General features: G+C 39.8%; 1 protein-coding gene across 3 annotated transcripts in view; it reads right to left on the reverse strand.

The window, feature by feature from the left end:
• Nucleotides 1–15,502, reverse strand: part of DOCK1 (dedicator of cytokinesis 1) — a 306,953-nt gene that overhangs the window by 233,157 nt on the left and 58,294 nt on the right. For all 3 annotated transcript variants that reach the window (XM_075757636.1, XM_075757638.1, XM_075757637.1), the window contains 5 exons: nucleotides 14,640–14,737; nucleotides 11,170–11,259; nucleotides 10,586–10,686; nucleotides 8,696–8,830; nucleotides 4,618–4,726 (listed from right to left, as the gene is read on the reverse strand). In XM_075757636.1, coding sequence (XP_075613751.1) covers nucleotides 4,618–4,726; nucleotides 8,696–8,830; nucleotides 10,586–10,686; nucleotides 11,170–11,259; nucleotides 14,640–14,737 — 533 coding nt within the window. The remainder of the gene's footprint in view (nucleotides 1–4,617; nucleotides 4,727–8,695; nucleotides 8,831–10,585; nucleotides 10,687–11,169; nucleotides 11,260–14,639; nucleotides 14,738–15,502) is intronic.

Genomic DNA, 15,502 nt, shown 5'->3' on the forward strand with positions numbered 1-15,502 from the left:
GAAGAACCTCAGTTATATTTAAGTAACTAACTGTGAAAAACAAACTCTGCATTGTTTTCAACGCTGTAATCTATACCATACTAGCTGTCCAAATTCAAACTCACAGGATTGAATAGCTGTTCAAATTCAAACCTATAGGATTGACTGCTGCTGCCTTTACAGACTAGGATGAGTATGTTCCTAATTCATTTTTACACCTAATGTTTTGATTGCAATACATCTGAATCCACTGAGAGCTATAAATGCTAGTAAAGCTCTGCTCAAATTGTGCTCCAAGAATATATGGATTTTTATCTATTTACTGTAAAAATACATAACTGAAGCACCACAAATTCAAAATAAACTTTTAATAATGTTTTTAAATTGGTTTTTGCAACACCAAAAGCTCACAAAAGCAAACAGACCTTTATGCTCTGAAAAAAAAAAAAAATACAGTTTTTTTCCACGCATATACTAAGCCAGCCACTACAAACATCTGCAATAAGGACTGGGTGATCAGTTCTTTGGCCACAACGTGACCACTGACTGGACCGACACAGCGGGGCCAGCACTGGGGTCACCTTCAGAGCCTCCTCCTCTGAAGCAGTGAAGGACAGACCGCTGACAGAGACATGCCTCTCCCGAATTCCAGGCCAACCTCAAGGCTTCTTGGAGGACCTTGTGCAGAAGACCAGGCTGACGCCCTTCCCAGCCATCAGACTGGGAGGCAAAGCATCCTCAGCAATGCAAAGCCTGACGTTGGTGCAGCAGAGGATTTTGCAGACAGACAGGGCTTTTGCTCTTTTGTTTGTTGGGTTTTTTTCCTTGTAAGTCTTGAGATAAACTTAATCAATGCTGCGTGCAGTTATACCTACTTGCAGGCAGCAAAACTGCTAAGTACCACTTCTAATATGCCCTCCACAGAAAATATTCTTAATTTTGTTTCCTTAAAGGCTGAAACTGAACTCAGGTTTGCAAAGCAGCCACATATACAAATTTTCCCCTACCCTAAGACATTTTTAATAACCATAATCCTAAAAGAGGTACAAATTCAAAGTCTCTTTTTGTGCTTTACAACCTTAAATCCTTGTACAATTCATACAGTGTTCTTTTGAAGAAACTACTTTTTTTAAAATGTACCAAAAGCCTTGAAAAATTCAAATAAAAAAAAAAGAGGGCAATTTAAATGCAAAACATTAAGTAACTGAAGATCTGAGCTACAGTCAGAAACAGCTCGTCAGCTTCGACAAGGACATAAATATTTGAATAGATAAAGAGTAATTCTTGCTAAGAACATAAGACTGCAGTCATTCATTCTCCCCTGCACAGTGTCAGCTTGAAGGCTACCCTCTTAACAAATAGGCTGGGGGGGGGAAAGGAAAAAAAAAAAAAATCAGTATAGCCAGCCCAAAGGGAAAAGTTGTGAACGTTTCAGAAAAACTTTCCAGTGGCAGTTCTGCTTCATGTTGATAAACTATCAAGACAGATTACAATTTTTGCAAGGAGAAATAGAAATATTCAAATGTGTGAATTAAGCATCTGTCTCTCAAAGTGAAGCACCTTAATTTTCTATGTAGGTCTTTTCAACTTCTTATCTCTCCAAACAGACTTATTTTGTATACACTTATTTAGCTTCCCCAATATGTATTAAAAACAGTAAAAAATCCTGAAACTGCTACAGTTAGATCTGCTGATCTTAACTGCAGAACACAGGGACCTAGCAACTTATCTGCCTACTTTCATTAGGTTTCTACAAAACTTCAGCAGAGCATCCAACAGCACGAGAAACGGTCTCTGTGTCACACCACCTGTTTGTGTAGCCCAGCACTTAAGTCTCCAAGAGTGGCCACAGGAGATGCCATTGACAGTTTCTGTGGTCCATTCCCCTCCTGGCTCCCCAGCACCCTTCAGAGGCTGTATCTCCACCCGTTCTTTCAGAACATCTACAGACCTATGGTTCCACCCGTTCTTTCAGAACATCTGTGGACCTACGGTCTGCAAATCTGCCTAACCTCTTTCTGGGCCTGCTGACACTGTCTGCCTCTATAACCCCTTGTGACAGCAAGCTTCAGAAACGAAAAATATTTCTTTACTTGTTTTAAACTGATCTCCTACTGATGTCCATGAGTGCATCCTCTTTCTTGTACCATGGGATTTGGTGCAGAAGAGTTTCACCCATGCTCGCCCGGCAGGAAGGCGCACGTTCCCAACTCCGGTTCTCCGTACCCCATAACTATTTCCTGAGGTACACAGACCAGAACAGCTCCTGGCACGCAAGATGCAGATGCACCAAGGGTATCTAACCACAAAATGACAGCCCTGCCACCTTCTCATTATCCCTCTGACTGACACCCAACACCCTGTTGCTTCTTCACCTGCCACTGCACAGGGAACCGATGACCCCACAGAGCTGTCAATTATGACTCCAAGGCATCCTCCCCAAAATGCAGCTGCCAGCTTCAAGTTGACCATCAGACAGGGATTAATTTACTCTTCCTGAGATGCACTGCCTTACATTTGTCTACCTTGAAGCTCACCTTTCAGCCCACTCCGTTTTGTGAGGTCCCTCTGATGCTCCTCACCACTCACATGGTAACTCCAGATCACTAATAAAGATGCTGAATGAAGCCTGTCATGCCATGACCACTTCACACAGTTACTGACACCCTCCCAGGACTTCAAACAAACAGCTTTGTCAGGCACATTCACAGAAGCCATGCTCACACACTTTCAAAAAAAAAAAAAAAAAATCCCACATTTATCCACCTATTCAATAATTTTATTCTTTGTAATAGAACCACATATTTCGAGCTACTGAAAAAACTGTAGTGCTTCAGCGGGTATTTGAAAATAATAAAAGCAATCTCACAAGCTGCAAAAAGCCAATACTAACAATTATGCACTCTAAGAGCTAAGTAATTAAGAGTCCAAAGGAGATGAAAGCAATGAATAGTAAATGAAGGTTGTCAAGGCTTCAGAAAGGCATCCACAAGCACACTTCTCGGACAGCCCCGCACTGGCTCATCCGTCAATGCTTCATCTCCCAGCACACTTCACGTAGCCAAATGCAGACAGCAGATATGCTCTACCCAAGTTTGCAGAGATGTGGATGTGGAACAATGCATAGACCAGGACAGACACTGCTGTAGTGTGATCTCTCTAGCCTTTGCTAGGAAGCTTGTCTTCTTTTCCTGCATCTCAGGTGAGGACAACCACATCTATTTTTTTGCGGTATTTTTAATTATTTTTTTTTTCCAAGGCATAAACTGTTGAAAAAGAAAAAAGTTCATATTCATCTGCCTTCCTGAAGTAGGCCTCACAAACGGGAAAATAAATCTTACATTCAATCCTCGTATCTGAAAATATCCTATTTGTAAAACACCAGATAGCACACACTGAGTCACTGACTCAAACTTACCAATTTCCATTCAGGATAGATGCTTTGTCAATGGAAAGAAAATACAGCTTTCTTGAAGCATGTAATATCCCTATTTTGTTATCAGATGATACAGTCTCAGTCTCTCTGCCTAAAATATTCGAACTCGGCAGCTTTATCCCCACTATCTATTTTTGCTGTGTGCTCAGCATGGTATTACTAGCCTAAGACCTGCATGCACTCAGCTACAAAGGACCGGTGTCTTTGACTTTGGTGTTTTCCTGCTGTACTTTTCCAGCTCCCTTCAAGAGGAACCTCTTACACTGGCACAGTACTTTGCCACTGTCTGTCTTTGCCTGCCAGCTGCTATAAAAAAAAAATTTCCTCTAATGCACAACCACTGCACATCTGAGCAGGAGGAGTCATACTGTCAAACTGTCCCCAAATTCAACCCCAATTCTTACCCACTTTCTGATCGTCGTCTTTCAACTGATTCAGAACAGCTAGGTCAAGAGTTATGTCCTTTTATAAATTTTCTATTCAGAATCACAAGGAGAACTTCAAGCTGTAGCTTATCAAGCACGTGTTTAAGACGGTCTCTGTACTTTTCCATGGTGAAAGAGATTTACTAACGGAACACGAGACCGGTATTGGTACCATGACCTCAGAGTCCTCTGGATACAAAAATCTACCTGTCCTGTAATTCAATGCTTCTGCTCTGCACTATCAATGGCCACGTTCATTTGAGGCAACTCCCAATTCCATGAGCCAGCCAATGCTACCCAAAGCAGCTACCATCTAAAGGGGTGAGGGGTGAAGTTTGCAGTCTGACTCGCTACTGATTTACCCTTAAAAGCCTGTACTAGGGCTTAAGATACTACACTGAAGTTCCTGAACAGCCTGGGATATAAATAAGTGCACCAGAATACAAGGATCTACGTTGTCATCAGCATCTTGAAGATAATGCCTCAAAACCACCTTTAAACTTAAGGTTATAGAAGTTAAATAAGGTAAACATCACTTACCCCCTAAGTTCTCTTAAAAAAGAAAAGCGAGATATTTGCAGCAATGTACATAAACTTACTTGTTTGAAGCAGATTCTTTATATAGTCACAAACCCTTCATTAGAAGCACTAAGAACGAACCATGTCTGAGGTAAAGTATGCTTTTGGGGACAAACACAAGCATACACTTCATCAGCTGCCTAGCTGTGGTTTAGGATGCAAAATTAAAGCCAAGATAGAGACCTGTGAAGTACATACCTTCACTATGACAGTTTGATCAGAGATGCTGCTCATCATCTCATTGATGGACTTAAAGAGCTGCAGCAGAGATTCCCTGAAGTCTGCTTCTCCTTTGTTTTCATAAAGTCTGAAAAATAATTAGGTTTCATAAGCACAATCCAACCAAAATGGAAATGCATTTTGAAAAAAATCTCTTCAAATTTCAGATGACAATGGGTTGTATTACTTTCTTTTTTTTTAAAAAAGAATCTCTACAAGTTTTTTCACTGAACCAAGAATTCTCTTTCACAAAAAACCAAAGACAAGACAGACTGACTGGGCTGGGCCAGCAGGAACAACAGATATTTATTCTGAAGCTTCCTATGTAAAGTGCCACATTCAGTATTGTTTTTTACGCCTTCAAGTCATGGCGAATCCCTCAGCGGTGACCCAGTTCCACGTGCCCACGCGGCAGTGGGCAGAGTCCCTTCACTCCGCACAAGAGCTAGCAGATGTCTGGGAGGACTGATGCCAAGCAGCTCTCTGATGAGGAAGCCAGAAAGCATCCAGACAACTTGCCAGCTATCATTAAAATCTACCAGTGGCCTAAGGTCGGTGACTTTAAACTCTGTGAAAGAGAAAGCCTATCAAGCCACTATTTGCTTAAAAAACAACACCCTTTTTTTCCATAGGAAGTGAGCACTAAAGTTAAAATGCATTTCACCTCTACTTTCTGGCTCCCTAACGCTAAACTAGTTAAGGCTCTGTTTCGTCAGTACAGCTGCCGCAGAAGAACAACTAATCCACAACTAAAGCCCATAGGGCAGGTCCCTCTGCCTTCAGGCAGGAGTTTTGAGAGCTGATCTGCCCAAAAGGAACCCCTCTCTCTCTGCCAGATGCTTTCAGGGAGATAAAAGCTGCCCTCAGATGCCTGAGCAACACCAAAGGCAAAAAACATACAGCCAAGCTGAAGACCTTGGTCTGCTGGTTCAATACAGCACAGGAATGAATGTTCCTGAAACTCTCTTGAATATTTTAAATGCAGAATGATCTCTGCTTCAGGTGTAGGATGAGATAATTCTCACTACGAAATGAAAAGGGAGGTGGAGAAGACCACTAGCTCCACATAAATCCTTTAAAATTCTTTTCTTCCCTTCGGCAATATGCACAACTCGCCTACATAAGGGCTGCTGGAAATACATTTCTCGAACCTCAGCTATACAGACTTAACATGACCCCAGGAAAGAAAAGAAAAAAAAAAAAAAAAAAAGATGATCAGTGCTTAAAAAAAGCCCAGGAAAATCTGGCATCCAGGTCAAACCTAGACAGGGGTGTTTATAAACATCAGGTGGGGCTTCTTCCCCAACTAAAACACCATGCTTACCCGGTCAGCTTGATTGCCTCCAAGAGCCTCATCCAACAGCAATGGGGCTTCCAAAGCCCTCCTTGGCTCCACTAGCTCCGACCCTGAGCTCACCCAAACACTGTGCACCACCACCCGTTAGAGCAGCTCCCAGCAAGAGTTCAAGTCCTCTCTATTTTCCTCCACTTTCTTCTAGGGTTAAACCCAGTTAGAAGGTCTTGAACGTGGTCAGCAGCTCACAAAGGGCACTGCACCCTTTTATACATACAGTCACAGTAGGATTTCTTTATGTTTGCAGGCATCATGATGGGCCACCCATTACAGAAGGAAAGGGGCTTATCTTAAGAGAAACATGGAGTTCAGAACATTCTTGCTGCTTTACATCGAAACTAATGTGTATCATTTTTAATGCTGCGTTCGTAAACCTTTGGGAGCTACAGATATTAAAAAAACCCTATTTAGCCAGTACACAGGGGAAATGAATGCTACAGAAAAAATATGAAATTGTGTTATTTTGCTGTGCAAACTTCTGTTCCCCTTTTAGGCAAAAACTAGGGGTTATGCAGGACAAATTACTTGTTAACTCCCAATTTCAATAATGGATTTCAGTGTCCCCCTGAACAGATTAGAGAGGTGAAACTAATACCAACATAAAGAGTAACTAAACTCGACAGTCCAATAAATCAAACTGCTTCAGACAAAAAGCTTTGCGCTTCAAAAATGAAATAATAAAAATAAACAAGTGAGTCACAAATGTGTTTCTACTGTCAGTTATTAACGTCTATTTATTTAATACACCCAACAATACACAAAAACACCGCAGCTACGAAAAAAAACAGGATTACACCAAAGTTGACCCTTCTAGCACTGCCTTCAAAATTTTAAGACTTTGTAAATGCAATATAACCACTGGGGTCATTACTGAGTAAACCAAATAAAGATATTTCTAGAGTTCACTTATAATATTTTGCCTTTATAAACCTTGATAGACTGAACAAATAGATTGCCACCAGGCTTTAACTAGATGAACCAGGCTTCTATGTGTTTATCCAGAACTGAAGCTTGCTGCAATCACACTACTAAAGTGCTCCATATATTCAGTCCACGACCATATTACTAAAGTTAAAAATACGTAATATTTTTTAATAAAAGATTCTGCTTGCTTATTGCGCTTTCTCAGTAAAACACTAAAGCTCTTTCAGAACACTGCTACACTTCTGCATTACAATCACTTCAAATCACACACCTCAGGCAGGATTTAAGTCTTACAGCAGAACAAATCATGGTGTCATTCAGCATTCAGTAGCTTCACTGATTAATCCCTTGTCATTGAGAGCTGTGTCTTCCCAATGCTAAAGAACTGTGAATTGGTGCTTAGCACGAGGAAATCCACTGGCCAACACTAGACGGTCATACTGTCTGAAAATCTAATCTGCAGCAAGAGATAATTATTTTTTTCTGTTTTAAAGTGATTTGTAGGACCTGCAACAGTCTAAGTGACATTCAGTATTTTATGAATCTCACAGCAAGGCTCCTACAGAAATAAATTACAGTCTCTAATTTAGAGAAAGGTTGGAGGAGTTGCGAACTTCAGGGCTCTACATAAATCCCTTGTAATAAGGTTGTTACCGTCGCTAACAAGTAGTAAAAGGATTGAATCTAAATGAAGACAAATATATCACGAATACATCATCAACTTGTTTTACAACTTTTTTAGTATTTCATGTATAAAACACAGTAATGACTTCCAAGTTAACTTAAAATAATTATTTATGCTTGACTGTAAGGATGGACGCCCGCTGCAGACAACGCCAGTGAGTCTCTGCAGTTCACCATGCAGGAGGTCGAGTGGGGAGCACAAAACGTCCCCCCCGGCAGGCAGGCAAAGACCCTTTATAGAAACTCAAATGATTCTCCTACCAAAAATACTATCCCGCTCGAGGAGAGGATTTCCACAGCCCTTCTTTCTCCCTGCTTTCCCACCCTGCTCACTGAAACCTATGGAGACTGCAGGGCCCTACAAACCAACCACCAATGGTCTTTCTGTTCTCACAAGTGGGGGGCTGGGGGACTCAGAGCTGTTGGAGGTTTAATGCCAACGACACTTGTGTTTTTACAAGGCGGCGTGCCAAAAAAGGTGCATCTCATACTCCTTTTCCCTTGTCTACTCTGACTCTCTTCCCCCTCCATGTCTGGCCTACGAATACAGTCATCTGTAAACCACGGCTTCTCCCTGAGCCCTGCAAGCACCATACAAGGACAAATGTCACCTTTCCCATCCAGAAAAGCCGTTCCGTTCCTTTCCTTTCCTGCAAAGTTTTTAATACTTTAGTCTTCCCGGACTTTTGCAGACATCTGAGGAAAGCCACCAGCAAAGCCCAGGCCTGGATGAGGGACAGGGTAGTACGGCTGCTCGGTACCTTCAGCAATTCAGTCACGATACCAGACAGTAATTAATAAGAGTTTCCCAAAGAGTGGCAAGCTTTATTTGTTCAGAGACCTAAATTATCAAGAGCTGAAACACATCATGATCTTAGCAGTGCACTGCTACTTCAAATACACATCCCTGTTAAGGAAATCTGACTTGCTCCTAGGGAGTAGCTGTCTCCTGAAGTAAGTTCTAACAATTTAAGGTATTTCTAAAACAGCAGAATATCGAGCAACTTTTAACTTGTGGCGTTACAAAACATTGACACTTTTGGAACAATATTGGCGGTGGGAATTACAGGAGGTTTCAGCATTGACTGTACTTACTGATTGAACAATATCCTGGACCGGACTATGAACTTGAAGATGTACTCCAAAGCTTTCATAGCTTTAAAGAGCTGATCAGTGATACCACACTTCTCAGCATTATCCACGTACGTTTTTAAAACTTTAGTCAGTTTTCTGTTTAAATACAAAAACATAAACAAGTTACAAGTATATTCGCAGAGAAGAATTTCAATCTTGAAAGGTTTAAAGAAGAGTGACGTGCCCAAGTAGTGTCCACTGAGTAACAAAAATAATTATGCAACTAATAAACTCATTATGTTCTTGTTTTTGCCAGTAAGTAGCTGCAACTTATTCTTGAGAAAAAAGAGGAAAAAAAACCCCAGACTATAACACCATTCAACATACAAGCAATACAGCAAATCTTGATAAGATTTATTTTCTGCTGGATATTGAGGGATATTCAGATATAGGCTACTATAAAGATGTAACTAGTAATAACAATCAAAATAATAAAAATAATTAAATGATATACGAACACATTGATAGAATTTAAACACATAAAATGGGGTCATTAAACAAGGCTTCCCCTCTACATAGCCTTCCCGTGGATTTTGGGCTAGAATTTGTGAAATTTATTTCTCAAAAATGTATATGAGTTGGAAATTCTCTCATTCCACATTTTAAAGTCTATCAAACTTGAAAGTGAAACAATTTTAAAAATATCATTTCAGCTACCTCCCTTCCAATGAATATAAATCACCATTTCAATGCAACTACAAGCAATTCCATTTTAAATCATCCTAGCTACACTGTACGTTTCAACATTCACCCTAAAAGTAAATAAGTGCAACATTATATACCACTAACAGAAAATAACATTGAGTAGACAGATATCTTGATATATGGGCATTTATTTGAATAGCAGCAAACTGCCAAAGAATTTTAAGTAACCACTTGGATATTATCAGTGCAACCTCTCGTCGCTTAAACAAACTTGTGCAATAAGAAGCCAGGGAAGGGCAGGGATCTGTCATGCACAAGTCAAGCCAGAATTCAGCTCTTCTAGCATCCTCAAGCTTAAATCTGCTTCTGCCCCCCTGCATTTAAGGAGGGGAAGGATGCTCTCCATACCTCCTAGCAAAAGGGCCACCTTCAGGTGTTGCTAATAAAACCAGATGCTGGAGGACGCTTCACCCTTTCCTCACTTCACATGAGGGCTGTAATGCAGGTGTAACGCACTGAAGCAATCGTAATATCAAAGTTGTAACTAAAGGCCTAACTCTTCTTCGCTATTTTAAATCAATACTTCTCAAATGTTTTCTGGTCACATAATAGAGACTGCGTAACAGCAATGTGCACAGCAGGTTTCCTGGTTTGGATTTCTTTTCCTCCCAACAGAGCAGAGATATCCATTACATATTTCTCCTCCAACATTAATAGTCTGAGGCAGCAGCAAAGATCCTAACTGTCAAGAAATACTTAAAACAGCAAAAATAACGGACCTTTGGCTTTTTTGTTCTTCACTGCTTCCTCTCCCAAAGCGACGGTAACACAGGTAACACAGCATAGAAGATCAATTTAATGCACCAAACAATGTATTTGAAGCATCTTAAATGGACATGATTTCTTTTCTCAAGTATGACTGAGAACTGATTATGAATATTTTCCTTACAAAACAATTCTTGAAATCGTCAAATCATCCCTTCCTTCAACACCACAAAATCAAGACTCCCTCACAAATGACTGGTAGTAGTTTCACTACCATTATCCCAGAGAAAGACATACTGTCTCCAGTCTTCTTTAAGAACCTCCCACCCTCCCAAGCTCTATGGGCAAATTTTTAATTAACATTATTCAGTTACTTGTTCATGTGGGTTATCTGGAGAAATTATGCAAGCCACATTAGAAAAAATAAGCTTTAAAATTTACGTGTAGGCTAAAGTAGCACTGAAATGCTTCTTAATGTAGGTTTCCAAGACAGGATTAAAATGTTGAAATTTTCTGTCAGCGATCAGTCCAATGATAAACACCTGAAAAAAACAGCATAATTTTTGCGTTATCCTCAAAATAATCTTTTAATTTTGTACATTCACCAACCTTTACTTTCAGATAAATCACATCAGTAACATTAAAAACACACAGACTTTGGCTTTTGATTGTCCTCCCAATATCTAAATATTCTCCTTTCCTGTGAAAACCTCCCATTCAGAACAAGTTTTCTGTTCTAAGCAGAAACTATCTGTTTCTGTCCTAAATTCAGCTGTTAATCCACTAAAGTGACTGGACTTGATTGCTTCCACCTTTTCTTGGAGGATGACACGATGCAATCCAACCCCCCTCTGATCAAGTCCAACTGAAACTTCAAATATAGTTTTTAAACTAAACAACAAATAGTTAACAGCTAAGATGATCTCTTTCATTAGTAAACTCCATTCTAGCATTTACACTATGTTTGTTTTGTTTATTCACCATTACAGTATCTCCATTTTAGTCCATCCACAATGCAAACTTACCAAAGCATCAAACACTAACGTGTCAAATGTCTCACTCTCCGAGTTCTCCATCATTATGTTAAAAAGTGCATCCAATGTATCTTGAAGAAACTACAAATAAATACACAAGTCATCATATTTTACAGGAAAAATGAAATTCAGATTTCACACAGGTTCCTACAGACATATTTGCTTTCATTTATAGATTTTACAAAAGTAAAGACATTTTAAAAGTTAGCCAAAAGGAGGAAGATTTAACATTTTTGTTTTCAGCAAATTATTTTGTAGTTAAACTGATTATCTATACATCCGTATCACTCAAAAAGTCAAAAATCACACTTGGTACACCTGAACAAGGAGTTTTAATCTATTACAGTGAATGAACAAAAATGTACTTCAAAACTCATTTTCAACATACAGTCAACAGGATCATGCAGTTTCTGAAAACTGATGTTTCAGAGCACAAACCAGACAAGCAATGGAGTCTCATGCCAAATAAATCAAGTCATCCTCAGTAGTTTTGAGCTGAGCAATGCTAAGTGCACAGCATATCGCTTTTCAGGACTGCGTAAACTCAGATCCACAATTTCAAATGAGATCATACATGCAGGCATGGGAAGGAGAGCACACAACCTTCTGCCCCAGCCCAAAACCTACACGCCTCTAATCACTGTAAGAGAGGAAGAGTCTTCGCTAGCCAGCTGGCTGGACACCCTGATCTGTGACACACGAAAGCAAAAGCAGATTAGTGTCAGGGGATCCAAGTTAAGCAGAGGGATAAAAGCTGGTTTATGCATGTATAATTACAGTATTTCTTCCCAGTGACAAGTAGTACATGCATAGATCAAAGATACTCATCAATACACTCAGTTTTATCAGCATGGAATTCTGTGTCTGAGCATTTTCTTCCACCAGATGACACAAAAACGACATGGGCTCCTCCAAGGCGGAACGAGGATGGATCATGGCCTCAGTTTGCATTTGTTTTGGTAGAGAGAGAAGGAGTTCAACAGGGATTTTTCCAGCAAGTCTGTCTCAAATGAAGTAATTTTTTTTGTGTGTGTGTTGTAGACGAGACCTGGTATAGTTGAGGAAGAACGTCTGAACAAGCAGAAGGCAACTGCTCCCTGAGATGGCAACTATGAAGGGATATAATATGTGGGAGCCATGGAAAAAACAGCCTGCCTCCCACCTTCCTCCCTTAAGTTTCATCTATGCAATGAGTCTTCCAGATCAAATGCGACTCACCTGGATTATCTCCTAAATCTAGAGTTAAATCTCAGGAATTAACCTCCATTTAACAGCTTGCTAAACACTGCTGAATGCCAAACTTCCTCAAAACAAGTGAGTGTGGAGGCACAGTTCATGCTGCTAACATCTGCAGATGAAAAACCAGAAAAGCCAAAATGCTTGCAGCTGATTTTGGACTTCAGTTCTGGGGGAGATCCAGCTCATAACTTCACTACAGGATTTGGGGGGTGAAAAAAAAAAAAAAATTATAGCCTTCTCTCAGTGCCATTTATTCAACTGAAGAACATGTGCATATAAAGTACATTTAACCAGCAGCTGGCCGGAAGGAAAGAGTAAAGCACGGTTTTGAGATTTGACAGGAGAAGTTGCTGTCCTGGTTTGAAGAGAAGTAGTACTCTCAGATCCCAAACATTGCCTGGGTAAGTCCCTTTAAAAACAAAGGATGGTTAGAAGGCCACATCATGACCGATTGAGTCTTCGTTTCACATTTAGACATCATATATTGGCTTTCATTAGTAGGGCTGAAGTTTTAAACCTGTTCGTAAGGACTTCATGTAACAGCAAGAAGAATACAGGGTAGATGCTTTTATTGTATAAAGTGGCAGGAAAACATTTCTCAGGTAGGAAGCCAGTATGAGTAATTTATAGACTATTAGTTTACATTCTCATATCCTATAGACTCCGCGCACAAATGGAGTCGGAGCCTCTGTTAAAGGCAGATAACATTTACGCATTTACAGTTTCCATTCACTACTGAAATAGTCAATCACTGAACGATTGCTCTACTTAGTGATAAATGAACAGAGGTACTTTACTGGAGGTTTTTTTTAAAAAAAAAAAAACAGGAACAGTTTAACAGAAAATTTGGTATCTTATTTAAAAATATGAAGGACAAAAAAGCTGAAAGAATAGAAAGGAACAGTTACAAACTAGATACTACGAATATGCAACAGAGCAGTCTGCACAAAGATTTTCTGAACACTGCTGTAACAGATGGATAACAAACAGTGGTCTTGAAGAAAAAAAAAAAAAAAAGAGTAAAAACGGGGAAGAGAGTAATATTAAACATTCACTCTTCTGTCCTATGCACAAGTCCAGGTCTGCTTAGATCCCTATGCAACATGGAGGAGGGAGTATGACTTCATACAGTCCTGCAACGGCGCAGGGAGGGGTGAGTGTGTGCCAGCTGGAGAATCACTCTGGTATTGCTTTTACTGAAACCTCATTTGTGCTGCATTCTGATGCTTCTAAAATCACCGACATCCATCAAGCAGTAATCTGCCGTACCCTCTCTGATGTCATTGGGAGAAGAGGGAAAATTACAAATGACAGAACTATGACAATGCTTGGCAGAAGCAAGTATCAGTGTCAAGTTTTTAGCTATCAAATGATCCATAACAAAATAGTAGCAGGTAGAACCTTCCTGAAAAACAAATCATGTGAGATACTATTTTCACCAGACTCAAATGAAAACATCTGAGAATGCTAATATTATAAGTTACTTCAAGATGAGGCATTCATTAGGCTTCTATTAACCAAATTAGAATCCACCGATGTAAGGAAACAACACTATAGGCCCTTAGGGGTCATCTGTCCCCAATACATTCCATCTTTTGACACCCTTTTAGATTTGATTTATTACTACACATTCAATAAAGTCCCAACCTACTCTTTTCCACAGCTAAATCTGTCTTTATGTAAGTCTCTACAATCACTCAGTGGCCTTGGCAAATGTAAATAACTTGGCTCTGCTAAATATTTTCAGGAGAAATGATTTCTTAAAAAAAAAAAAAAAAAAAAATCAGCAGCACAGTATGATTGCATTCCACATCCATATATTAAAAATACATTTAATATCACCATGTAAGAATTCCAAGATATTCTAATCTTGCAAAGACAAACACTCTTTGCCTTCATGTATCTGTATAGAAAAATTGACTGAAGCACTAAGAAAACACCCTACATTTTCAGAAATTTCCATTTTACATATTTTTGCAGAAATTTGCATTTACGTATGTTTTACTAGTACTCAACATCTGAAATGTTCTTTGAGGGCTGGGAAAAGGGCATTAGCATCCTGAAGTCTGAGAGATACTTGGTTACTATTTAATGTGCAAGTGTGTGCAGTGAGGCTGGGGGGCGGGGAGCAGGGAACACAACAAAAGATATGAATTCCTCAGTATACGGGTATCGGCAAAATTATGATACCAAATTTATTTTTAAAGAAATTAACTTGTTACCTTAACCACTTCACCACCATCGACCTTCATCAGCTGCTTCAAATTCTGCTGCAACAGGTTCGTGTTAGATCGCCATTTCAGAAGTCCCAACAGATCAACTAGGAATAAGAAAAACAATTCTATCATGCAGGATATTTACTTTCACTCACACTCCATAACTACATTCAGGACAAACAGGTTTATTTCCTTAGGTCAGCCATTTTCACTGGACAACAACGTGGTTTAGTATGTCTCTGACACTGCAGAAACCTAGTACAATAAATACTTCTATCACAGAAGAACTCCAAAAGGCTTTCAAAAAAGCAGCCTGCTTTTGAAATGTCAGCATCAAAATCTAGGCCAAGAGAGTCCGATCCCTCAGTTCTAATCTGTTGTACACAACAGTTGTGTGTTTGGAAAAAGATGCCAAAATGAAATTAGTCAGCCACCGACACAGTCATATCTACAGGGCCGTGACTCCTCCAGCATTAATGTTTCCAGCTTCTTCGCTCTCACTGAATAAACTGAAAAGAAAATAAGGCACAATACAAGGCAAACAGTTGCAAACTAAGCTAATTCAGAGGAAAGCTGTCTGCTTAATAACTCAAAATGCCTGAATTGCTTGGTTGCTTCCAAGTGATGGAGAGCTAGGGTACAGATCAGATCACGAAACAAATCAGCTGCAAATGGTCTTGTCCCTAAGTTCTACATCCCACTATTAAGATCGTGTCGCTTCATCACTCACTGATAAGTAAGAGAATACAGATGGCAAGCTCTCTCTCTTAGTCATAAAGAGCCACAGCATCCTCTTTCAGTTTCCTTTAAGGAAAACTTCTCACGAGGCAGCTCACAATTGCTGTTCCCCTGCAAATAAGCACGCTAGT

The sequence above is a fragment of the Balearica regulorum genome, chromosome 7, assembly GCF_011004875.1.
Source record: "Balearica regulorum gibbericeps isolate bBalReg1 chromosome 7, bBalReg1.pri, whole genome shotgun sequence".
NCBI classification, from domain to species: Eukaryota; Metazoa; Chordata; class Aves; order Gruiformes; family Gruidae; genus Balearica; species Balearica regulorum.